The sequence below is a fragment of the Tympanuchus pallidicinctus genome, unplaced genomic scaffold (genome assembly GCF_026119805.1).
Source record: "Tympanuchus pallidicinctus isolate F22 unplaced genomic scaffold, pur_lepc_1.0 scaffold24, whole genome shotgun sequence".
NCBI classification, from domain to species: Eukaryota; Metazoa; Chordata; class Aves; order Galliformes; family Phasianidae; genus Tympanuchus; species Tympanuchus pallidicinctus.
This window is the reverse complement of record NW_026294741.1, coordinates 6,812,443-6,838,843: the sequence shown is the minus strand read 5'-3', so window position 1 is coordinate 6,838,843 and position 26,401 is coordinate 6,812,443. Positions and strand designations below refer to the sequence as shown.

The 26,401-nt window shown below is 44.2% G+C and overlaps 1 protein-coding gene across 1 annotated transcript; it reads left to right on the top strand.

The window, feature by feature from the left end:
- Positions 1-498: 498 nt before the first annotated feature.
- Positions 499-24,925, top strand: UBE2G1 (ubiquitin conjugating enzyme E2 G1). The gene is made up of 6 exons (XM_052688758.1): positions 499-850; positions 13,895-13,997; positions 16,710-16,807; positions 17,727-17,905; positions 21,533-21,656; positions 23,700-24,925. Exons 1-5 carry the CDS (start codon positions 529-531, stop codon positions 21,617-21,619), a joined length of 789 nt encoding a protein of 262 aa, XP_052544718.1. The 5' UTR covers positions 499-528; the 3' UTR covers positions 21,620-21,656; positions 23,700-24,925.
- Positions 24,926-26,401: the final 1,476 nt, after the last annotated feature.

Sequence of the window (26,401 nt, the reverse complement as noted above, 5' to 3'; positions counted from 1 at the left end):
TGCTCACCTACAGAAACTGCATTTTTGTAACAACTAAGTCGTAAAATCAGAGACTCCAGCGGGGGGACGCCTTTACCCACAGCGCCAGGAGGCCATTCGCTGAGGCGACGTTCAGCCTCCCGCCTGGCGCTGCCCTCCGGCCCGCGCAGAGCCCCACATTACCGCAATCCCGCGCACACTGCAGCGAGCGGCTTTCCAGCAGCCAGCACCGCTTCCCTTAGCCAAGTAATAACCACGGCTCCTCTGGGCGTGGGAGATGGCTTCGAGGGAGGACAAAACGCTGTTTTTGTCTGTGTGTCAGAGCAGCCTTAGTATCACCAAGGTTGGAAAAGAGCACTAAGCTCATCCAACGCGACTCGTGCGGTGCCACAACTGAGGAAAGCCGTGAGGTAACTGAAGGAAGCTGACGGCTGCTGCCCTCAGGAGACCCACTGCCCTCAGCGAGGCGGCAAGCCGAAACTTGACCTCCTCAAGATGGCGGCCTGGCCTCGCCTCACCCCGCCTCCCCACCTCGCTGCCACTCCTAAAATGGCGGCGCGGAAGGGCCCGTGGCTGCCCGGAGTGCGCCTGCGCACAGCGGAGCGGAGTGCAGTGAAATTCCTGGCGGGCGGGGGGAGGAGGAGGTGGCGGCGAGGAGGAGGGCGGCACGGAGCCACGGCCGCGCGCCCCTGGCAGGGACCCTGCGTGCTGTGGCGGCGGGCGCGGTGCGGGCGGGCTGAGGGCCACTCGCCGCCGCCTCGGGCGCTGGGAGCACCGGGAGCCGCGCCGTCCTCGGGACTCGCTCCGCAGGCAGAAAGGGGGAGAATGACGGAGCTCCAGTCCGCCTTGTTACTGCGGAGACAGCTAGCAGGTAGCCGCGGCTGGAGCCCGGCGGGGGGGCCGCGAGGAGACTGGAGAGCGGCTCCGAGGGGAGGACGGGGCCTGCGGTAGAGGAGGGGGGGCCCGGCTGGGGAGGGGGCGGACGGGCGGCGGCGGCCGTGAGGAGAAGGGGAGGCGGCGGCCCTCAGTGCCCGGCCCGGGGCTGAGGGAACTAGGCCGAGGGGGGGGAGGGGGAGCGTGGCAGCGCGGCCGGGGGGAGGGGACGGGAGAGGAGGGGAGCGGGGCCGGCACGGCGCGGTGGGAGATTTGCGGGGCTCCGCGCTTCCTCCGCTGCGCCCGTCCCGGCGGCGGCCCCGCTCCCCCCGCCCCGTTCGGCCCGTGTTCCTCGCGGGGCCTCGGCGTGGGGGCGCGGGCAGGGAGGGCCGCGCGGTGTTGTCAGAGGCGGAGGAGGCAGCCCTGGGGCGGTTAGATAGATACGTACATATATATATTTATTTATTTTTTTCTTCAGTTTTTATTATCCGCCCCCTGCGTCCAGAAGCGGTGCCTCAGGGCTCAGCTCTCCTCAACGCGGGGACCTGAGTTGCCCCCGTCCCGCTCCGTGCCCGTGAGGAAGGGCCGCCGCCGCCTTTGTTGCGAGCGCGGCCCCGCGGCGGGGCGAGGAGCGGGACGGGGGGCGGCGGGGCGGCGACCCCTCCCTTTGTCCCGGGCGGCCCCGCGCTGCCTCTCTGTGCCCGGGCTGCGGCCGCGGAGGGGACCTGGGTCGGCCCGGCGGCGCTGCGCATGCGCGGGGCGGCGGGGCGCACAATGCAGCTCCGTGTGTCGCTCGCTGCCAGATTTAAAGAGACACGGAGCCGGCGGCGCCGGGCGGGGGCCCAGCGCGCCCTCCCCCACCGTACGTGTGCTCCGCGCCGCCCGCGTGGCCGCCCCTGAGCGCTGCCGGCACCTCGGGCAGCTCCGCTGGCTGCTCTGCGCCTTACGTAAAACTGCGTTGCTCCATACCCAGATAAGGAAATGAGCGCTAGGTGTACCTAAAGCCGGGCAAATAGAGCCCTGGCTGCGCTTCGGAGGGACGGGTCGCAGCCGCACCGGGTTCCTGCCGGAGTGTTGCGGCCTCCCGTGGCTTTTGGGCGCGGTGGGGACGGCGGGGCTCCGCTCGCGGCGAAGTTGCATAACAGAGTGCGGGAGCTGCATGGCGCCGAGGCTTGGCCAACCGCTGGTGCGGGGTGGGTTTAAACCTCTTGAAGGTGACTTTTTAAAATAAAAACGGATTTACTACACGCGGTGTGCTCGTGTTGAGGAGTGCCTTAATGGCTGCTGGGGTTACTGTCATCTGATGGAGCATCTGCTTGTTCAGATAGACTGTTACCATTATGTATAGGCTTAAACCAGGAGCTCCAGAAGTTCTCACTACTGCAACAACTCTTCTGTAAGTGATTACAATGGGAAGGAGATGGTGTTGAAGTTGCTCTGTAGCTTCATAAATATGAGCATTTAGTAACCTGAGACAGTCTGGAATTTCTCTGTTAACAAAATAATTGCACACAATGAAAGAAAGTTACTAACTTCAGCAAAGTGTCAGAAAGACCCACAAGAAACACTTTCTGACTCTCTGTGGTACGTTTGGTAAGTGAGTGTTAGCTGCTGGTTCTGTAGTTTTTACTTTATGATCTGTTCTCTGAGTGCAGGCTGGATGTGTTGGTGGACTTGTAGGCTCTCAGACAGAAGTTAAGCCCTCAGTCTTTGTGCTCGCTCTCTTCTGAAAGCTTCACGTGCTGTGGTGAAACCAGTAAGCTGTTCCAGTTGCCTTATTACTGATACTGAGTCAACTGTGCTGACTCAAGTGCTGCGGCCATTTGCATGTAATGTGCAGCCCCTTCGTGAGGCCTTTGGGTTTTAGGTGGTATCAGTACTCTTTTTTTACATAGAAATATTAAAAATATGCACTTATTCATATACATGTGTACATAAATTATACGAAAATGAGCATATACTTTTATATAATTTTTGTTTTCACGTGCATAGAAAGTGTTTGAGTGTACACAAGTGTGTGGTGAGTCTCAAATTCTTCAGAAGCTCAGCCTGGTGTAGTTACTGACCTGAAAAGGAAAATATGCTGTTTCTTCCATATTTGATAATCTCTGCTGAATCTGAACAGAGCTGAAGCGAGGCTCTAACTGCTTTTTCTAATGGCAGGCTGCTTGAAGGTGCAGTGCACAGACTGAGCTTTGTGAAGTCTGACCTCCCTCCTCCCTACTGCTGTCTTCTCCCAACTCTCAGCTGTTCCAGTATATCTCATTAAACCCACACTGCTTTTTCTGCCTCAAAACAAAACCCAATGCTAAGTTTCTTTCTTACTGAATGGGACTGATATTTCAGTCCCAGTGCTACATGCAGCTTTGGGTTATGTGTCGAGTGTGGTGAGTGCTCGGGTTGTGCTTAGTGGTTGGGTTTTGGAGGTCAGTAAACTGGCAGTGGACGTGAGTTATGTCATCTGAACTCATTTAAACTGGTCGAAGTCACTCCTTTATCAAGGCAGTGTTGCTCAAACCATGAGAGATCTGGAGTCAGGGCTGTTTGGTGTGGAGGAAGGATAACTGAGCCTGAAGCCCTTATGGTTGTTGAGGAATATGGGGTGTCTTTAATGTGTGATGAGACCCTGGGTAGTTACTCTTTCCTAAGGGGGGGGGAGAAAGAATGATGAGGAGGGAAGCTGAAAGTCTTCAGAATGTTGCTTTTCTTATCTAAAAACATGCTTTGCTTTTTAATAAAGGCATTATGGGGAAAATAGGAAAATTGTCTACAGCAAGTAGCACTTGTGATGGGTTCTTTCAATTTTTAAATGCTGTTAAAGTGAAGATGGAACAGTGACAATTTTTGTCAGTGGGACTCAAGATCAGTGGTTTTATCAGGGTAAATTGAGGAAAACCTGACAGCATAGTCCTGAATTTTTCCACTCAGCGTGTGAAGGCTGGTAACACGAGCAGGGAGCTGGGCTGCAGCACTGCCTATGCAACGTGCTTGTCTTCTTAAGCAGCGTGTTCTGGATGCTGATAATGCTCTAAGAAGGGCTATTTAGTGGCAGTCACAAAATAAATGTCAGGTTAGATGTCTTGTGGTGTGGGTGTTTTTGTTGGTGGTTTTTTTTAATACTAAGTAGGGTCAGTGTCTGCAGATGGAATAGTGATCCATATTGCCACAGGGCTGATATAATAACTGGCTTTGTATCTACCTGTGCTTTTCCCCACCAAGGCACGAGGGCAGTTCACGTCAGTGTAGTCAGCATGTGGATTAGGTTGGCTGGTTGTTTTTCTTCAGAGTGTTTTAAAGGAAATTCTGAGTGGAGGTCTCCAACTACCGAGGGCAGTGCTGGCACTGAGAGTGGAGGCCTAGAGCTGAAGGGAGGCCCTCCTGCGTGGCTATCAGTAAAGCCAAATGGTTGCTTTTCAAATCAACCTGCCTGTAAGCTCTAGCAGCTTCTGCAATTACTTGTAATGTAGAGAAGGTATCTCTTCATACAGGGTGTTTGATTGGTTTTTGTTTTATTGTTATTTGTGGTGTGAGGATTTTTTCCTTTTTTTTTTTTTTTTTTTTTTTCCCTTAAAAAATGCATTTGGGTAATTGAGAAATGAAGTCTGTAGCCCCTGCCCAGTTCTTCTTATGGGTAGGAGGCAAAAAAAGGTAAATGAACTCCCTCTCAACTTCCAAGGAGTGGAAAAACCCCAACGGTATCAAATGTGTAGCCTGGGTCAGCAGAGCTCAGGCACCAGGAGGGGGTGTGGGGACCTGTGTGGGTAAAATGCATTCTACCTGCAGCCTAAGAACTTTGTGTTCTTTAAAAACAGAGATTGGAGCAACTTCTTCTGGCCTCCAGAGCTGTCAAGCCTAGGGGTTTTGAAGGCTGAGGCATTTCTCTAAATGCTTTTATTTAATCTTTCTGCCAAATCCTTCTTGACACAGACTTGTTAGGGTGGGCAGACTTGTCTAGTTCATCCAGCAACATCATATAGGGAGGATGTAGTTAAATCACAGCACACCGTGGAACCAGAAGTGCGAGTCATCTCTGACATAAACGTGGCTCACTGAGAACGGGAATAACTGAGCCCTGCTTGGCTGGAGCTCTGCTGTGTTGTAAGTATTCTCCAACTCAGGATACCAGAAAACCCCGCTTACCAACTTTCAAACACGGGAAATGCAGCGTTATGTCAAGTTAAATGTACGTAAATTATTTCCAATGAAAAATGTCTAGTTAAAAGTTAACGAGTTGGAAATCCATTAAAAACTTAATATGACAGTTCTATAGTTTTTACTGGTGTGGAAGAAATCTTGTATAATGCGAGCTAGCTGAATTTCTGGCAGCTACACAGGGTTTCCTTTAAAAATATTTGGTTAGTAAATGCTGAGAGAACTATGGCATTAAGATCAGTTGATAGATTGAAGTTGAGATGGCCTATCTCTTGGCTGGCTGGCTGTAGAAGGAAGCCTTTGTTTACAGCTGAATACTGCTGTTTTCTGCCTTAGAGTAGGTTTGTCTACAAGATGATATCACTGGAGTGGTACTGAATTGAAGCATTAAGCTGATGCAGGCCTTCCTGTTAGCTTCCTTGGAGAGGTGTGTTTTTATGAGGAGCGATAATCTCTATTACCATACATAGTTAAGATTACAAGGTCCTACACGTATAAAATTTGAGTATCACTGAAGTGCTATGAAAGCCCTACTTTTTTTCAGAAAAAGGTTTTCCATCTCTGTAAGGATCAGCTTTCATTACTGCCATGCTTTTTTGGAACACTTGGCTGTAACACGTGCACCAATTACATATAAGTTAACACTTGCAGTGTAGGCTCCCACCCTCTATAGCAGATGAGTTAATCCTGCTCTCTTGTAAGAGTGTGGCAGAGCCATCGCAGCTGCCTTGCTCACGGTGACCTCAGGCCGCTCGTGCTGTTCTGACTCTGGTCACTGTGAACTGCTGTTGCAGTGCAATGGACACGATTTGTGGTTGCCTTTGCTAGCTGTGTGTGTTAGCTTTTCAGAGTTCCAGTTGTGTGAATAAGCTGAATGCAATCACAAGAGTGAAAACTCAGGGATGCTGGCTCTGCTGGTGAGGTTTAGCTAAGCCTCAGAACGGAGGAGCTTGGTGACTTGCCCAGTTACTTGAATGGGATGAGCCAGCAGGAGCAACGTGCTTCATGGAGTTACCCCTCACAGGGGCTGGCAGTGGTCGCAGCCCTTTGGCTCTGCTTAGGCCAGCTGAATAACCTTACAGGGGAAGAACTAAGCTGACTGTAAGCAGTTCTTTTCTCTGTTCCCCTTCTGCACCCCCCCAAAAAAAAAGTGGGTAATCATCGGTTAGACCCCAGTGTAAGTGTGTCTGCATCTGACAGTGGAGTGACTTCTGCTCAGCAGGGGAGTATTGCAGTGGGGAAATGCTCTGGAGGTGCTGTAGAACAAGGAGAAAAACAGTACCTGGTGAGAAATTTCTTTCATTAGAATAATTCCTAACTTTTCAAGTTGTTTAATTATTTTTCCAGTCCCCCCCATTCTACAGAAGTGCCTTGTGTACCTGTTGATAATGATTGTAACTTCAGTGTCAAAGCTGTCAGCTATGGAAATGTAACCTGTAAAGCTTGGTTGACTTGCCATAGGTTACTTCTTTTCTTGGTCCATGAGAAACTGATTGGAGATGGATCAAGCAGAGTGAATAGTCCTCAAATAAAAGAACATGTTGCAACTATAACTGATTCTGCCTCAATTGTTCTGCATCACCTCACATTGGTTTATACACATCTCAGAACAGCACATGTGCATTTACCAAAGCGAGGATTACTTGGTTCTTTCCACACTTGGCACAAGTTTTCTTTCCCAGAGCTCTGTTGTTCTCACACTGCTGAAACCAAGTGAACTTTGTAGATGAAATATGCTTCCCTCAAATAGGTGTTCTGCAAGTTTTCTTCCCCTAAAGTGTTCAATGTAACCTTTAGTTTTAATCCAGGTGTTCTTGTTTGCCACCCTCAGGGCTGGGGTTTCATGAAGGTCTTTTAAGTATGTCAGGTACTCAGCAGAAGTAAGCTTCAAGTGTTCATGCAGAGTAGGATGGAAGCATTTCAGAAAAACGGAGCTTTTTCTTTCCGGCCTGGGATGGGGTTCTGGTAATGCGAAACTTCTGAACTGAAAGGTTGCTGCTGTTCTGAAAGTATGAACTAACCAAAAACTGATACATGTGCAGAGCTCAGTGCTTGGAGAAGGAAGAGCAGGTGCTTAGGGTGAGGAAACAGGGCACGTAGCTCTTGGAACGCTCGCTGTCTCGTTTTTGTCCCGCTGTATGGGAACAGAATCTGGGCAGCACTTGGTGCTGCAGGACTGTACTGTCACCATGCTGCACCTGCTCTGTGCTTCAGTTTCCAGCAGTGTGTGGCTGTCAGTGGACTGGTCTTGGCAAGGTCTGTTGCTGCAGAAATCTGGTAGGTCTGAGCTCTAGGCTGCCCTGCAAGTGTAAATAGGCATACTTGCTTCTCTTCTCCTTCCTACTGTCAGGTCCAAGGCATATCAGCTGGAACAGGGATCAGATATCCAGCCCCTGTGAGAACACTAAGTATAGCAATCTAATGAAATAGGATTCCATACAAATAACTTCAGTCCTGGGGTGAACATTAGCAGTGCTTGTGCTGGCTTAGAATTATAGTGAAGTCTTGTAAAGGCTTTCATGTGCAGTCTGCCCATATATGATACCCTGTTAAAGGAAACCTCTTCCCATGCAGTCATCACAATGCCTGGTATGCCAGACTGGTGCTGTAGTTACTTGCACTTGGCACTGTCAGGTGTCACTTAAATATCCTAAAACAATTCTGAGTAACAGTGTAGTTCAAATTAGGATATACAAAGCTGTTGTGGGAGTGAGAGAAGAAAGCAGGCTGGAGAAGGATCCTTGTATGCCAGCTTACACACAGTGAGGAAAGTTCCTGGTGAACTCTTCGGATGTTACTGTCTCCTGTGGAACAGTGCACTGGAAGAGGCTTTCTGTTAGGCCTTGTGGGATTGCTCTGTTCCTGTATGTAATCCATACAGATCCCAGTGCTTTTCAGCCTGTTTAGCTGTGCTGCTTCATAACTGATGCATGCAATGATTGTTCAGAAGTTACTTGGGTGGAGTTTTCTGTAACTTTAGGCTGTTGTTAACTTGCAATTTGACTTTTCCTACCATCCGTGGTAAACTCTGAGTGATTCCTAGCACAACACTTGTTTTGTGAAATTCTAGTAGTGCATGCAGTGGATGTTTGAGACTGGAGGTTTCTTTGCAGGTGAGAGATAAGCAATTGCAGAATGGGATTCGTCTGACCTGTTTTTGACATGTGCTTGGGAAGAGGTAATCGCATAGTCCAGGGAAGCGCTTACCCTGATAAGATCTCTATTGAATGTTGCTGAGGGAGCATCTCAAATGCAGACAGATGCATGTACCTGCCTGAAACTTGTCTGACTCTGAGGAGTGGAAATTGCAGGTGAAATGGAGATGGCGCTTCTCCCTCACTGAGTGGGATGGCTGTGTTTGGCCCCGTGCTGCAGCTGACTCCAGATACTCTTGTCAAGTGCTCTCTGGTGAGATGCTCAAGCATCTTCCTCTCAAGCTTGGACTTCAGAATCAAGCTTCTCCTGATCCTTGTGATTCTGTTCTTCTTTCCTCGTGCTTTCTCCTCCCTGTCCCAAATTGAGCTCTCGCTGTGACTTTTTCTTATACAGGCTTGTTCAGCCCCCACATTAACCTGAGAAGTATGTTTCAAAATCTTAAGCACTACTGTGAGAGTTAAAGGTTTTGGCCCTGACTGGAAAGTTGACTAGGGCAAAAACCAGATGAGAACCTGTCAGCTTTGTCCTCTGTCCTTCTCAAACCTGCCTTTGTGTGCACATCGTTGGGAGGCTGTGCAGTTGTAGCTGAGGAGAAGCACAGCGATGCAGCAGAGTGCGTGGCTGCCTGTGACTGCATTGAGCAGCTTGCATATTAATGCTTCCAATGCAACCCTCCACCAGTTCCTTGAATTGAGAGGAGAATCAGGTTTGTTGTGCCTGTAATGGTGCCATCCTCAGCAGGTTATGGTGTGCTGGAAGTTGGTTAGCAGCCATGCTGAAGGTAAGAGCCAAAGCTTAGAGCTGCTGGTTGAGAGATCTGTCCTTAAGGCAGGCTTATCTCTTCTGCTTTGGTCTTGCTGCAAAATAATTTAAAATACTCTTCTGAGACTAAAACTGTTCTGTGTCTTAATTGCTATCTAATTTGTCATTGCTGAAGTGGCAGCCAGGAATGTGTGTATCACGTGCTGTGTTTTGACTGAACTCTTTGGATGAGCTCATGGAACGAGACAGGACATGATGAAAGCAGGTAATATGGGGTGCTCCTAATGAGGAGATGATGTTACTTGACAGTAGCCCAGCCCTAAGCTTTTAGTTTGAGAGTCTTACAACTGGCTGTGTAGGCAGGAAGAGAGGTAGTGGAAATCATAGCTGACCTCAGTTAATATAACTGTGGAAGCTTCAATCTGGGGTGTGGACAGAGGAGCTTGGAAAAGGGATTTTCGGTCTGAACAGAAGCTCTGGGCTGAGACTCATAGAAGGCAACTGGGGGGGAAAAATTAACAAAACAAGTGCAGTCTATAGCAAAATAAAGCCTCTGATCTGACAGCGAGTCAGTGGGGTGACCTCTGCAGATGCCTTAGCTGGGGCTTGGGCTGTCCCAAGTGTGTTTCTGTTCTGGGCTCAGTCCCCTGGCAGCACAGAACTAATCCACTGTGTAACTTAGTGGAGAAGCTCTATTAAAAGTCCTGCAGAAGCTTGTATTTTTGAAAGCTTTGTTCTGGAGTGTAACTCAAACTCCAGAGTGTTTGCATGCAGCGTTTGGCTGGCTGGAACCAAGCTGAGAAGTTTAGATGCCATACATAGCTGCCACATGTGGCCATGGGGCTCTTTCTGCTTAGTCATTTTTGTTGATACTGTTTTGCTTTTGCGTTTCTAAAAGTCTCTTGGCCTATATAAACACAGTTTTAGTGAGAGTGGGGATGTCGGTAGCTTGGTGTAAACTAAACACAAATTGGATTGTACAGTTCTGGCTCAAGTTTAAGGCGGTGGTAACTTGGTTCTGCTTTAGGAAGAGCTGAGCCACCGGAGGAGCACTGCCTTGCTGGCAGGTTGTGGGAAGCCAGGCATGGAACATTAGAGTGTACTCTGGACTTAAACAACTTTGTTGAATCATCGGTCTATTGTCCTGATTCAGAACTGAGATGAGGGGAGCCCAGTGCCTGGCTTCGCTATCTGGTTTCTATTATATGAAGCCAATATTTTTCTGCACTTCAGGTAGCTTAAATACTAAGTAACAGTGTACAATATGTAGTAGTAGCAACTAGATTGCACTGAAACTTGAGTATGGACACAATGGAGATGTGTTAATGTACTCAGATTTACACTTAAAAAGAACAGGATGTCTCTAGTTAAATGGAGAAATCCCAAAGATAAATCATGCTGACAATAACCTGAGGGGATGCAGTTCTTTACAGGTGTCTGACTTCTCTCCCTGAATCCACAAGCTCTTGGTGAGCAGTGCTTTGCAGCCCAGGCTGGAGCTGGGAACAGATCCTTCATTCATGCAGTGCGTTTGTCCAGGAAACGTCCTGTTCAGTCCACAAGTGGTTAAGGGCTGTGGGCGATGGGATGTGACAGACAGAGCAGGTGTCTCCTTTCCCCGGAGCAGCTCGTGGCAGTGGGCTGTGGCTGTGTCTGCTTGGCAGCGTGCTGAGAGCTGTGCTCCTTCCTTGCCACCCCTGCGTCGCTCTGGGGTGAACCTGTGTGGGGCTGGGTTAGGGGTGCGCTGCTTTTTGGGTCCTGGCTCACGAGCAGTGGTACTGCTGGTTGGCTCCTTGATAAGCGTGCTGCTGTATCCAGGGAAAATAATTAAACAAGGCTTCAGTGTTTGCAAGTTTTAACGAGTTGCAGCTCATAACCATCCGTGTAAAGCAGCCAAGGATGATGTTTTTCACATCCCAGTGCAGAACTTCCCTGAGCTTTCCTTTTCTGTCTGCCAACTCACTGTTAGTTGGGTGTTCAGTTCTGCGTAAAACGAACTCGTCTATCCAGATTATCTGTAGCATTGTGATAATTCTATATACATTTTGCACAGAAGATGCTGGAGCTCATCTCCACTGTTGTATCTCAAGTGTACGTATATGTGCAACCAGTAACCACCTAAACTGCCTCAGTATTGCTCCAGTAAAAAGAAAACGGGACTTCTTACAAGCAGAGACTGATGCCACATCAACAAAAGAATCAAAATGTGCTTTCTAGGTGACATCCACTGAGCAGACTTTACTTACTGCATCCTTATTGCAGCAGCTAAAGGTGACTGCAGTGGCTGTCCCTTCTGCACTGCTCACAGGCTCTGGGTGTTGTGAGAGGGAAGGTTGGATGCCAAGATCTCTTGCAATAGTAGTGCTGCAAAAATCTTAGGTATAGATATGAGTCAGTGCAAGAGCTGGCTTTTATTGGGATCAAGTATGTGGAAAAAATGCTTTAAAGGACATGAGAGTTTTTTAAGGCTGTCATCTGAAGGCAGAGACAGATGTAGAAAGAAGTGGAAGGAGCACAGATCTAGAAATAGAAGGGAAGATGCGGCTGCTGGGCTGCAGAAAAATGTGGTGTTCTGAATGCTTTGTGGCTTTGCAGAAGACCTGCAGCAAGGGCAGTCAGAGGCAGGCAGCATTTTCCAATGTTAATTTCTGATAGGTTTGTTTTCTCTTATCGCAGAGATGAGATAACTAACAGCTAATAAGGAAGCTAAGTGTGAGCAGCTTGAGTTTGAGCAGCTTACGCTGAGCTTGAACAAACTGATGGTTTTTTTCCCTCAGGAAATACAGGAATGAGGGAACTTGTTTGAAAGTAAACCTTCAAAACTTGAAAGTTTTAGGATGCAGTGCTCAAAAATATTTGTTCTCTCCTTACTGAATTCTGTAGTCATGCTGAATGCTTCTCTGTATTAAGTACTAATCACAGGGAGTGACTTACATGTCCTGAACAGAAACATTCAAATTAAAAAAGCAGAATTTTATACAAGCAATTGAAAATTTTTAATGAAATCCAGTGTGAAAAAGCAGATTATATTCATATATCTAATAGTGAGGAACTTTAAGATGTGAGGCTGTGGTAGGGAGGCAGTGAGGGCGCAGCTCAGTAGCGCTTCCTGCAGCAGCTGCTGTCACTTGCTGTGGTATGTGTGTTCTCTCTTACCTCAGCTTGACTTCAGTTGTTACTGGGGCTCATGCAGTTCTGTCCTCAAACCCTCTTGGAAGTCAGAGTGAGGACTGGCCTGCTTAGCAGAGGTGTGGACTTGCTGTAGGTTTTGGCTTTGAAACGAGCATCTTTGTTAGATAGCTGTGATATTACCTTTTTGCTGTAGGTACTGTCTTATGTAGATAGAATTTAGTTCAACACCTACATCTGTTCTCTCTGTTCTGCCACTCACAGTGAGTGTTTGACTTCATCTGTTGACTGAACCACGCTGGGTAGCTTCTAAGAAAAGCCTTTCCAACATGCTGCCAAGAAGTGAAACGTTTCTTGGGATTTCAGCATTGAATCATCTCCATGGATAAATTTGTCTCTGAATTAGCAATGGCTGAATGAAGTCATTCTCTCTTTCTGCCTCTTTGGGATCGTGATTCTTTGTGTGAGCTGAGCACTCTGAATACTTGGACTTTAACTCACCTGCATGAGGCTTGATTTCTTTGCTTTAGTTTATTTTTAACCATGCTTTCAGTGGTTTAATTGGCAGACACTGAATGAAACATTGTGGGCAGATTGGTTTGGCCTTAACGGTAGCCTTCCTTCCATAGTGGTATCAAGTTCTTACTTCAGGTTCTTCTGCATGTGTCTGAGGGCATTATAACTGCATAAGCTCAAGTTTGTGATGACAAGGAATCGGCACAAAACAGAGCTGCTGTTGTTGGTCCTCCACAAAAGGAATACATAGACTGGCTGTGGAAGGATACAGTGACATCTTTAAATAACAAGGGCTGTATAATGGCTGGCAGGATTTAAAATGAATGCAATAGCTCCTGTGAAACAAAACAAATCCTGATCTTCTCCCCTTCTCCAAAGTACCAAAGATTGATCACGAATTTGTGCTGTCTGGAGGACTGGATCAAGAATTGCTATTTCATATAATGACATTTAAAATCGGACTTTAACTTGAACTAATCAGTTGAGAGACACTTTTTCTCCACTGCAACTTCACTTTCAGGGAGAACTTCTTTGAGAGATTCATTCCCAGATACTGTACTTCTTTTTTTTCTGAAGCAAACTGAGAGCAGTTAGTGTGGTCTGTATCCAGGCTTGATTTCTGCATAGCTGTTTCCAGATAAACTTCCTATCTGGCAGTGGCTGCATGGAGTCTCCTATGAACCTTAAATCCTGTTTTGCTTATTGTTATTGAATGAAAATGTAGAACAAACAAATGAGAAATGAAACAGCTCATCGAGGCTCCCTTCATGTGACTGCACGTTTTAGAATTTAGTAAGCCATTATCTGCAAAATGCCCTGGGCATGTCTGTGTTCTTTTAAAGAGCCTGAAAAGGATCATTTAAGGGAAGTAGGATGTTAGTTTTAAATAAAAAAGATGGTGTGACTTTCTTCTCATGTTAACACTTTCCTAGAGCTAAAAATACACTTGAGTTTAATCCAACTCGTCAGGGTTCTTGCGAAGCAGTGTGATTCTTTCACTAGTAGGAAACGTGTGGAATCCTTGATTTGCATGTGTACCTGTTGCTGGATGCATAGAGAGCATGTGGAAAGGTGCTGAGTTGTGTTCTGACCCTTCTGCTCGTAATGTGCTCAGCAGGTAGTCGGACTGTGGGTCTCCACTCAGACGTGCAGCTGTGTGTGGCAGGGAGCTGAGGATGCTCATCCAGAGCCAAAGTCCATCAGCAGACACCAGATCACTGACTTTGGTCAGCTTTGGGGTTTTGGTCACCTACAGATACATGAATAAAACCAGCAAACAAATGCTATAGACATCTAAAGTTACTCTTAAATTCTTTTTTCTACACAGAGCTCAACAAAAATCCAGTGGAAGGCTTTTCAGCGGGCTTAATAGATGACAATGATCTTTATCGATGGGAAGTCCTTATCATTGGTCCTCCAGATACACTATAGTAAGTACTGCTACTTGTTTAGAAACTTAAGTATAACTCTCAGTTACTAGTTCCAACTTACTCTGAGTAGAGAACCTAGGTCTTTGTATTAGTTAGGTAATGCTGTTCTGTTGCTAGTAAAGTATTTGTAAATCAAGTTTGCTGTGAAGTTGTCAACTGCTTTGATCCCTTGGGAAGCTACAGTGCTGATCCCTTTGTGCACTATAGAAAGAGTAGACTATACCTAGAGGCAGCTTGTTTTCTATACAGTGAAGTAAATCAGGTGTAATCTACTATTACTCTAGCTTAGCTGATAGAACTACTTTAAACCATTCCAACTTCATGTGGCCATTGCATGAAAATGGCTGTAGAGTTGTAGCTGAGACTAATTTTCTGATCTGTTCCAGTTTCTCCCAGTTATCTCAATTTGAAATTTATCAACCCTCGTACTGCTTGCTGCTGAAGAATTTCCCAGTGTGACCTGGGGTGCTTTGATGTTGATCAGGCTTGCACTGTAGGCCAGCCTTATGCTGTAGGATTCAGAAAGCATTGAATCTTCATTTTTGTTCCCAAGGACTGGATTCTCTAATTGGCGTTTGCACACAGAACTGTGTAGTTCACACAGTACTGCTTTTCCTGGACTTTGAAGTTTGCTGTGTTTGTGCAGTGCTATATATATATATCTGAAGAGTCTCCCACATGTGAAGTGGGAGCTTCTTAAATAAAATAAAAAGGCAAATCTAGAGCTCTGGCTAATTGAGAGAATAACTTCTCTTCTGCAGGGATTCTATATGATCTCTAGCTCCCAGGAGGAAGTGCTGTGCTCAGAAGAGGTCAGCTTAAAGAGTAGCTATTGGGGATGAACTCTGTTCTTTATTAAGCTGTTCCAGTGGTAAATTACTGGTACAAAAAGCCTTCCAGTAGCATTAACTTGAGCTCAGTTTTAGTTCCGGCATCAAACTGTCGTATACCTTTGTCTGAAGGCATCTGAGTAAGTAGCTGAGTGCAATGATCAAACTGATTTGGCTTCTCAAGCTCACTTCGTGGTGACTCTCAAGCCTTTCCAAGACTAATTTTCCAGCAGCTGCTGACCTCTTTGGAACAGCCTTGTAGTGTCTCCATTGTATTCTCATGGCTTTATGGATGCTCTCAAAGGCAGTGTTTTCAATTGACCACTTCCTCACGCATTGCAGTAGCATCTTTCCCACTTCATTAAGGTGCTGAGCTTGTTTTGAGGCTTGTTAGATAGCAAAGTCTCTTCTGCTTGTGTCCTTTGTGTCTTTTTTTAGTGTAAAATCAGGCAAATCAGAGTTTGGACTCAGTGCATGATGCTGTTGGTAGACACCCCTTTGTCAGGAGTATTGCTAAAAATGATTCTGACTTTTCCCTTTGACACTTGCCTTTATTAACTGATATGCTGAAAAAAAAAAAAAAAAAACCAAAAAACCCAGAAACAAACAAAAAAAACCACCAGTTAAAGAGCTTTATTTAAATACCACTGATGAAGGGCAGTTTGGTATAATGTACAATCTAGTAAATCTATGATTTGCTTCTCTAAAAAAGGAAGAACTTTTCTGCTATGGAAAACAACTTAATTTGGGGCACAAATAGCTGGTGGTGTTTCTGAAATCCTTACTCTTACCAGGTAGAAGAGTTCTGTACAATTTGCTGGGATTTCTGAAGGGTTCTGAAAGGTTTCCTTCCCACCCCTGCCCCCCAGCTCTCTTTTAAGTCAAATCATTTAGATGTAGCAGTTTTCTGGTTTTTGCTTTTCTCTATTTCCCAGCAGCCTGCAGGCTCTGTGTACGGGCTGCTGCTCCACTACAGATGTGGGGAAAAATGAATGTGCAGACCAGCTTTGTCCTTACTACACCCATTCTCATCTCAGCTTTACTGAGGAGCAACTTTGTACCAAATGTCTTTGGAGGTTATGTTCAGTTTTTGTAAACTCTGCCTTTACAATTTCAAACTTTGTTACAAACTTCATTGCAAGAATTAGCTGGGCAAAGGTGGTGGAACTTACATTAGTGAAGGATTCCATCTGTAAGGCTTTCCTTTGAGTACAAGCCTTCACGTTTCTTAGAAGGAAGTGTTTAAATGTTGAAACCTAGTTATCTAAATAACTTCAGTTAAATGTGGACCTGACTGTATGCAGCTTCCACATAAAAACTGGATGTCTCTTGTTGTTCTCCAGTTTAGTGTGCAACTGTAATGCAGAGCACTTGGAGTCCATCACGCTGAGAGTTGAAGAGAAGTTATTAGGGGTCTCCTCCAAAAGTAATGCTGTAGCCATGAAGTTTAGTGTAACTTTTCACTGGGATTCACTATGACATCTGATCCTGAGAGATTAGAACACAGGTGTCTAAAGGAGGAATATAAACAGGTATCTGTGGGCAGTATTTGAGAAGGAGATGCTGGCAATATTTCTGTTAACAAATGTACTGGGAAGAAAAATAAGTTTGTGAGTTCCTTGTCACTTATTTTCTTTCTCTGGGATGTAGTGTTGGGGTCCTGGCAATATCTTGTGGTGGGATTGTAGTCTAGGATCTCCTTGCATTGCATGTGGAAGTGTTGGTAGTGTTAGTTAGCAACACATTAAGCTGCATGAGGGGTAAGCTGAGACCTTTGGGTGCATCAATAAGTCTGACCTTCAGCTAAAACTTACATTTCTTGTAAGATAAATATCTGTATTGTATCTTGTAAATATCTACTAAGATATTTTTGATTCCCCAGTGAAGGTGGTGTTTTCAAGGCTCATCTGACTTTTCCAAAAGACTACCCACTGAGGCCACCAAAAATGAAGTTCATCACAGAGATCTGGCATCCGAACGGTAAGAGATCAGAGTTGTAACTTTGTTGTAATTAAGAACTAAAATGTGAGGGAGATGAGTGAATACAATGCTGCTCATGCTAGAAGTACAAAAACATGCATTTACTTTGCTATCTTCACCTCAGAAAGAAATAGTAATTAACCATGGCAGAGTTTCTGTTATTGCTGTTGTGAGAGAATGCTCCTAGAGTATTTCACTGGTTTTGGTAACTTGGTCAGGGACTTTCGTATCTTTAAGTGTGAAGTTCTGGTCTGAGGATGAACTTCTGTGCTGTTCAGTACAGAAGACCCGTGGTTGTTCTCTTCCAGTGAAGCATGAAAGGAAGTAACAGCATCTTTTAGTCGTGGTCATGGAATCATAGAGTTGCTTGGGTTGGAAGGGACCTCAAGGATCGTCCAGTGCCAACCACCCTGCTAAAGATAACGACTCCCAGGGTTTCAGTTTTCCTAGTCTGCTGGACATAGATGGGAAGGTGAAGTAAACTGGAGGAGGGTTTTCACTGGAATGTTCTTTAGGTTCTCAAATCGTTAATGAAGCTATAGATACTGACACTGGGAGGAGCCCTGTACAGTGCCCCCCTCGTAAGGGAGTGAGAATGTTATGGTGCTGTATCTGTTTCAGCTCTGGACATAACAGAGTACTTGCCAGATAGTTTCTGATTTCTTAAAGTTGCAGCCTGGTGTTAAAATTAAGCTCCTCTGACCTACGTTCTGCCTCCTCCCTCAGGTGTTTAGGAATAATAAGACTTCACCAAGCATTATTTCTTACAGATCAAGTTCTGTGACACTTAATTACTTTTTTTAATGAAGTTTTCACCAACGTTTTCAGACTAGCTGGAATGAAGGTTAACAGTACCATCAGTATCCTGAAGAAATGCCAGTGTGCTCATTACTGAAATATGCCTTGTTCTATTTTGTAGTTGACAAGAATGGTGATGTCTGCATTTCCATTCTTCATGAGCCTGGAGAAGACAAATATGGCTATGAAAAGCCTGAGGAACGCTGGCTTCCCATTCACACAGTGGAAACTATTATGATTAGTGTAATTTCTATGCTGGCAGATCCCAATGGTGATTCTCCTGCTAACGTTGATGCAGCGGTAAGATTTTAATCTCTTTTGTCTGCAAATTGTCTGTAGTTTAGAAACCTAAACTTGACAGAACTTTCCAGTTTGACAAACAGTGCAGTAACTTTTTTGGACTAACTTTGTGTAACATGAGCTGAGGCAACTTCTTCCTGGGAATAGCAGTTGTTATAAAGATGATTTCTAGTTAGCTCTGGAAAATCTCTTGCAGCATGCAAAGCAGAAATGCCATCAAGCTTCATATGCAGTGTTTTTTCTTTTTCCTATTTGATTGTGCAGTTATTTGTAGCAAATAAACTAATGTACTGAAGTAGGAAGATAGTAGTAAGATAAACCTTAGTATTTGTCTCAGAAGCTGGCTGTAACACCATGTGGCTGTATGTGTGTAACAGAACCGTTGTGGAGGTTAGCTGCAGAAATCCAGGTATTCTGGAAGCTCTTTTCGTGTTACTTATATAAATCAGCAAAATTTGTTTTAAACCTGCTAGCAGTATATGTAACTTCCTTTGAATGGAAAGAGAGAACTTAATGGAGTACTTCATCATAATTATGTTGTGATCTTTTGCATTCACCTGTTTAAAATTGTCTTGAACGCGGATTAAAGCAGTTGAGTAGATTGGTCTGCAAGCCTCACTGAGCATTTGGTGAAAGTATTGTCCTAGGCTTGAATACCTGGCTAAAGAATGAGGACAAATAGTGTGTAGTCCAAGCCTCTGAATCTGTAGTGGGGCTGCTTTTGTGTTTGGATGTGTTTTATGCAACAAACATAGTGTTTCTGGAGCATGGCCTGTGCTACCTGGGTGTGTACACACTGCTATCAGTTCTTTAGAAGAGCTGCTTTTCTAGCAGAACAGCAACTAGTCTCATAACTGTTTGTGGTGGGGAGGGAAGAGTCTGCTCTGGGGGAGTGGGAGAACAGACTTGAGGCCCCATTCATCTGAGATATTCAACCAAGTGTGTTAGCATTATTCCTGCATTGCAATTCAGCAGTGACTGATACGTGTGAGTGTGGTTACAAAAGAGAAGTTCCAGGTGTAACTGGGGAAGTAAGGAAAAGGGAGGATAGCAATTGGAAGATGCAGTTTGTTTTTTAGAGGTATGTCTGCCAAGTTAGCTATGCCTTCCTCAAGTGGGACGAGTTTAGCTTCCAGAAGTCTTTGATCTGCTCTGCTGCATTTCCATGAGTGGTTGAGCTGTGCTGAAAAATCCATATGGGGAAAAGTCTTGTGCATCAAATTTAATGGGGTAAGAAAAACAAACGCATTTTTAGCAAGGGATTTACTCACGTAAAATAGTTTTAAATGTTGGCACTCCCCTTCTTGTGTCACATTACTGGTAGAAACAAGTACCAGGACAAGTGGATGCTTTCTGCTGGCAAACCTGAGAGCACTGGCAGAAGCAAGTTATTAATGAAATGCTGAAAGTACAATTGGAATTCCTCAGTTAACAACCTCATGTATGCTGAATGTAGCTGACCTAACACTGGAGAGAGCTTCTACTTCTAACTATGCTTATCACTCCTTAGAATTGTGTTTTGTGGGCTTTTTTTCCCAATTTTTTGATATTCAATCCTAACTTCTATCAGCTGCTTTTGGAGCAACTTTGCTTCTTTCCTGCAACTGTTAAATACAAAACTGCATTTGTTTACCTACTAATAAGTCCATCTCTGAACCATAGGGTAAGGGTTGGAAATGTCTTTGAAGGAATGCAGCTTTCTCTACCCCAGCCTGAAAGTACAAAAACTTACAATCCATCTCAGACTGTGGAGACAGCACTGAGTGTAACTGATGCAGCCTTTGGATGCTAGCAACTGTTTTTCTGACTGCAGTGCCAGATATTGCCAAGTAACTTTCTAACTTAACGTGAGCTACTTGAGCAACTCTGCATTTCCTGGTCTGTAGAGTGCATCCTCTTCATGGTAACCAGAGCATCCTCATCACAGTAATAAGGAATCAGCAGCCCATGCTTTGTTTGGAGCTACTCATCAAGGAGTCTTCTATTTATGTTATGTTCCTACTTAGTTTACTGCAGCAGAAGCATTTGGCAGTTAGTGAAAGATACTTTGTTCTCATTAATTGCGTTTTCATTTCCTAGATCCACTTAAGGCTAAGTGTTCACAGGCAGATCAGAGCTGTACAGGAGCAGGGGAAGTAGCTGCTTCCTGGAAAACTGGTGTTGGAGTGCTGTTTCTTTCTGTGGGGACAAGTGAGGGACAGTGGCCTGGGTAGGTGCTGTGAGAAGCAAGTGGAACTAATTTGTAAACCAAAAAAATTTTGGAGAGATTGCTGTGAAATTGGGAATGTCCCTTGCTGTTCAGTTCTGAACACTTGCTTCATAGCACTACAAATATAAGGAGGAAAAAAACCAAAATGCTAAGAGTCTGAAGTTAGGAGGGCACATGAATTCAAAGCTTTTTGCCTTAGTCCCCTTCTCCCCCCCAGCTTGTGTAAGTTGTCTTTTCTCCATTCTAGGAACCAGTTGCTTCAATATTAATTTCTGAAAAAGGAGAACAAATAAATCAGTGACCTTGTTTGTGCTTCCATCAGAAAGATCAGACGTGCTGCTCTTCTCCAGATGCTGAGTGGTTCAGTGAGCTGGGAGGTGGTGGTGGATGTTGGGATGTGTATCAGTTGTCCCAGTTCTCTCACTCGTGTGCTACGACCTTTACCCTGTGCAGGAGGCAGGGAGGTGTTGCCTGATAAGAGTGGTTATCTCAAAAGAAAGCGTGACTCTTATTCATATTTTCTAATTCCCTTCATCCCCTTAAGAATGCTGCTTATACCAAAAGCTAAGAAAGAAAGAACCCTCTATTTCATTAAATATTTTACTGCTACTTCATGGCTGAATCATAAGGCAGTGTCAGCCTTAGACCTGCTGTGTGCTGCTCCTATGCCATCCTCTGTTTCCTAAAGCTGGTGTGAAAGTTTTAAGTGACCTTACTCATTCCTGTGTGTTTTAGTGATACTGTGGTAATGTACATAGCTGGGTTCAGCCTTCCCCTTTGCTTACCTTCATGTTCATCTTTGTTCTTCATCTGTGCAGTTCTGAAACCAGTACGTGTCCAGAGACCTTCCCTGTAGATCTGCTGAGTGTTCTGTGTGGTCTTCCTCATGGAGATGATGGCATGCAGCCATATCTAACTAGGAGTTTTTCTTTCTGAACACACTGCTGTGCCTCTTGTGAAGACTGTACTTCTGTCCTTGCTTGAGTTGATACTGTCCTTTAACAATGTTAGAATAACTACTGGCTCTACAGTAGCTGTGTGCCTTTGTTCATTGCTGCAGTTCAAGCCAGATTCTGTAACCCCTAACAATAGCTTGTGGTCTACAGTTTGCTTCTGCTTGTCAGGCTGGAGTAAATGGATTTCAGCCCAGGCACAGTAAAATCCTAGTAGCTACCAGGTTAGTCTTGGAGAATGCTAAAAAGCCAAGAAGGGAAGGCCGAGTCTTGCAAGCAGCTTGTATTAGAAACAGATGAGCTTCCAAACTCTGGCTGTCACTGGTATTTAGTGAATGGCTCAACGAGCCTAAACAGACGTAGGTATTGATGGCAAATGTCTGAAAACGTAAAACACCAGGATTCTTCCTAGAACTTGTACATTGCTGTAGCATTGACACCTGAAAGCTGTCTATTCAATTACAGAAAGAATGGAGAGAAGACAGAAATGGAGAATTTAAAAGAAAAGTTGCCCGCTGTGTAAGAAAAAGCCAAGAAACTGCTTTTGAGTGACACTTATTCAGCAGCTAGTAGCTTCACTTTTTTCAGGGTAAGTATCCTTCTAAAGAACAGTTAGTTGTCTGAGCTGAGGGTTTTCTGCCTACGTGTTGCTGAGCTCACTTTTCCTCAAAGCAAAATACTTTTTTCAGCTGCTTGGTCTTACAGGAGTTCTTTGGCTGTATGCAATACCAAAGCCTGCATGGTTAAAGGAATGCTTAAAAAGAACTTTCTCATGCAGTAACAGCTCCTTTCGCCTAGACTGGGGACCTTCGTAGTACTCTTCTATTTATACCATTCAGAAGCTGAAATTCTCTTTTGGCAGTATTCATCTTGCTTCACTAATAAAGCTTAGGAATTACTGGAGTTGTAATTGAAAGGAACACTCCTTCCTTCACATTCATTATTGCAAAGAGCAGTTTTTGACTCTTCAAAGCATCCTGTCTTGCTGTCTTGAGTTCATACACATACAGCATTTCTCTTGCAAGTATTGGTGGCGTGTTGCTTGTAGATCTTCACTGAGTTTTCACTGCGATTGAGAACCATTCAGATAAGATTGCTTCTGGTATGACGGGAGTTTTTGTAATAGAAAGTACACTAGTAGTGTATCAGGATGGAGTTGAGATGTTACTTGTAGATTTTATCAAGAAAGGTGATATTTCCTTCAAACAGCTTTTTTCTGAGGGTGGTTTAGAAGTAGCATCAGAAAAACAGCTAAATGCTGTTTGAGAATTGAGCAGCCTTGGAAAGTTTTGACCTCAGAGTAGCTGATGTGATCTGTTTACACTTTGTCACCCTGATGATATGAATTTCGTTTCAGATGCATGCTCTAATTTGAGCTCTCTGCTCTTCAGTGGATTTCAACAATAAGGTGTTGTAGGAAGCTCAGAATTAAAATGTGGCTTTTAAATACATAGCCTTTTGTTACTTTGTTCTTTAGGTGCCAAGAAAAAAGCTTTAACAAGCTAATAATCTCTCACTCTTGCTTTTCTGAAGCAAAATTGAAATTTATGTTGAAGCTCCCATTTCTTAATGCTTGGTTTGGCAAACAAACTACCCATTTTGCTGGAGAAGCTCAAAGCATGCATATTGTTGGCTTCAGCACACAAAGCTTATGGAGGAAAAGTATGGTGCTAAATGTTGTTCAAAAAGGTTGTACTGTCTGAATGACCAGAACAGCTTAACAAACTCCAGTTATGGTTTTTCTTCACCAAAGTTGTGTGGGAGATGCTTGCTTTCTTACATCCTTGGAGGAGCCTCTTTGAGGGGCTGAGGCTCTGTGACAAACTAGGACTGCAGTGTCTCTAATCTGAATAAATGCTTTGATTGAGCTGAACTTTCCCAGAAAGGGCAAGTGCAAGAAGTGCTAATGGTTAGCAAAGACTAGGTGAGGGAACCAGATGGCTTCTGCAACTGCCCTGTAGTTTTGTGTAATAGTTTTTAATGTAATTGACAGCTCTTCATCCTCATTGAAAAGACATAACCAAATGTCCTTAGTTAACCTTTGCTGCTGCCATATTAAACTTGGCCATAATACAACAGTGACAAATGTTAAGTAATTGGTTGTATTGCTTTTCTGGAAGACAGAAGTTCTTTTTCTAAATCCTGGTGACTTCCCAAGCAATGAGTGGTGAATTGGTTAAGAAGTGGCCATGTGGCTGCTTTCAAACAGGCACAATCTGGCTTGGTAGCTGTGGTGTTACTGCTTAATGAAGCACTGCTGTGCCATGTTGTACTGCAATTTTCTGTTGAAGCAGCATCCATCATTGATAAGAAGCGGTATAGAAAGCTTCAGTGATAAATCTATCAATATTTAAATATGTGCAAAACCAAACCTTTACACTGCACACTTGACAAGCAACACGAGTAACAGGAGCCTGAAAGTCTGATAGTTGGACTGAGATGCACCCTATGCTGAACGTAACTCAAGTCTTTCTCAGGTGATGACTTTGGATTTATGCATCTTCTCTAAGGAGGTATGTAAAATTCTTGAACAAATAAGTATCTTCTATGAGTTTTAAGCACTACTTAATGCTTTTTTAAAATATTAAGGATCATGAGGGGTTTTGTTTTAATAATTGTGATTTCTTTATAGGTCTCCAATTGAGAAACATGGCACTGTTTTTTTTCCTGCACTCTACCCACCTATTGCTGGACTTCTGTTGTTACAAGTTGGCAAATACTGGCTGGAACTGGGCTGCAATAAAACATGCCAGTTATCAATGCTGACAAGAGCCTAACAAGTGCCAACACAAGATGATTACGCATTTTGAAATCTAATGAACTGCTTTAACCTTCAGGAAGAATTGTAAAGATGTGTACATAGCACAACATGATCCGGATAATATATATACTGTTCATGTACATCCACAAATACACATTGTACCAAATAATGCTGTCTGTAGGTAGGAATAGAATCGTGTAAATTCTAAAGATTTTAGCAGGTTTTTTCCCTATTCATTGTTTCCTATCAGTTTGAAAAAACAAACAAACAACAAAACAAGAACAACCAACAACTTGTGAAGCATGTCAAACTAAAACCAATTAGGATTAAAGTCCTTTTTTTTCCCCCACTTCAATTTTCCTTTGACCCATTGAGGCTTAATTAAAATTTCTTGTTATTGAAGTTTAGTATCTTTTGTTTTGTGTTTTTTTTTTTTTTGTTTTTTTTGAAATGTGCTCCCTTTTATTCCCTCATCAGAATTTAAAGTTTTCCTAATTAAACCCTGAAGGGATTTGCTATCAATTACTTGTGTCTTCTTTTATGATGACCTTTGTAGTCCCTAAGGTGCTTTTTTTCCCTTACCACCTTTTTTTTTTTTGTTTAAATAACCAATTGCACATGCTTCTTGAATTGGGTATAGCAATAAAACTGGCCATGGAGCACCCTTGAGCAGCCTGCTGGGTTTTACCTTCCAAGGGACTTGAGCGCTTTTGTTCAGAAGTTGAGTTGACTAAGTTAGTCTAGTCCAAGATGGGGATAAGCTGCTTTCTATGGGTGACTTGTTTTTTTTTGCCTTTTCCATTGCCTGTTTGTGGGGTGGGGTGTGTGAGGGAGATGTTTTTTCTCAAGGTTGAATTCAAGCATGCGCATCTGTAGGCTTTCAAATGACTAACTTCTGGGTTTGGTATCAGAACTAGTTTTTTCTTCTTATCCCTTTTCTCTCTTCTGTGGCCCTTCATATTCTTTGCCTTCTATTTCAGAGTTTTCCTCACCTAATGTACAAAGAAAATTGCGATGTATATTTTCATGTAATTTGATTTTTTGGAATTCTGTCACCTTCTGTAGTGAGTTCTTCCAAAATATAATTTTTTCCAATACTACTGTGTCAAACTTGCTGTTTTCAGTATCAAAACAGGAAGGGGAGCTGCAGTTGGGTTGCAGCTTATCTGAGCATTTTCAGCAAACTTCTGATTGATTTGACATACTGTATTTATTCCTGAAATTAAAAAAAAAGAAAAAAAAAAAAAAGCACACCTCTCTTCTGATTGGAACCAGCTTTGGCTCCAGCTGGCCCCCAGCAGAGCATCCTCCTCTAGTTGAGCTGCAGGTGGAAGCTTTTAAAAGCAGAGTAACCCACAACTCTGACACAGAACACGGCTGCTTCATTGTGTGAGAAGCCTTCAATAGTGATAAGCTCGCTGTGGCTGGACTCCATTCCAGAATACTGTGCAACAGGAGTGTACAAAAAGGTGTAACTGCAGGCTTCTTGAGAGGTGGGCTGGGGGTGGGAGATGAAGGTGATCACCAGTTCCAGACTCACCCTGTGGGACATGAGAAAGGAAAAAAAAAGCCCCTGAAATACAATAATACAAGTGAAGGTGAGACTTATTCCTACAGGTGTTTTAGGTGAACAAGGTTTTTATTGATATATATACATTGATATACTTGGTAACTCAACTGTTTTCAGAAACCTGTAGTTATGTTTGGTGTAACTGAATAGCTTCCTCATGGGAACAGACTTGTGCACCGTTTCAGTGCCTTCAGCATCCAGACAGTAGCTGATACTGATTTCCTTTTGAAAGGTTGTCTGAAGCTGTTGGTGGGAAATTGCTTGCCTGCTCTCTGGCTACCCTTTCTCATTTATCAAGTAGTTGGGACTGCAGAATCCCAGCACTGTGGTGCTGTTCTCTCCCTGAAGAAAGAATTGGGAATGTTACTCTTCTATTGAGTAGCAGGGGCCCTGCTGTCTGTTCTTCCTTTCCCTTTCCTATAATGTATCTATGGAGCTAACACTGACACAAGGTAATTTTATTTTCTTTTTTTACTTTTAGCAAGTTCAGCAGTGTTCTGTGCTTTGTCTTACTGAATGAAACATATGGTTTGTAACTGAAGGATCTGTGAACTCCACAAAACAGTTCAATGCTTCCATTTTTCTTATTTGCTCTCTAGAAGAGCTGCTGGTTTGTTCCTTGTTGGTCTTCAAACAGCTACATGGAAGACCTGGTCGCTCCACAAAGCTATCGGTTCTACTTTTTGTGAATTATTTTAATACAAGAAAACGTTTGGCTTACCTAGGATAGTTTGTGATTCCACGCAACCCAGAGATTTCAAAAGGTGTAGGTGTTGCTGATGCTCAATAAGGCAGGTAAGATTTTGGTGCCACTCATCCAGCTTGCAGAAGGTTTCTGGCAGGCACAAAGGAGCCTAGTCGGTATTTCTGAGGTCACTGTCGGCTGTTAGGTCTTGCCCTGTACATAATAGAACTTGATTTTTAATGTCCTTTCCATGCTGTGATTGAGGGGACCCTGCCATGATGCTGAATGATAGCACTAGCAATGTGACTGACTTCAAGG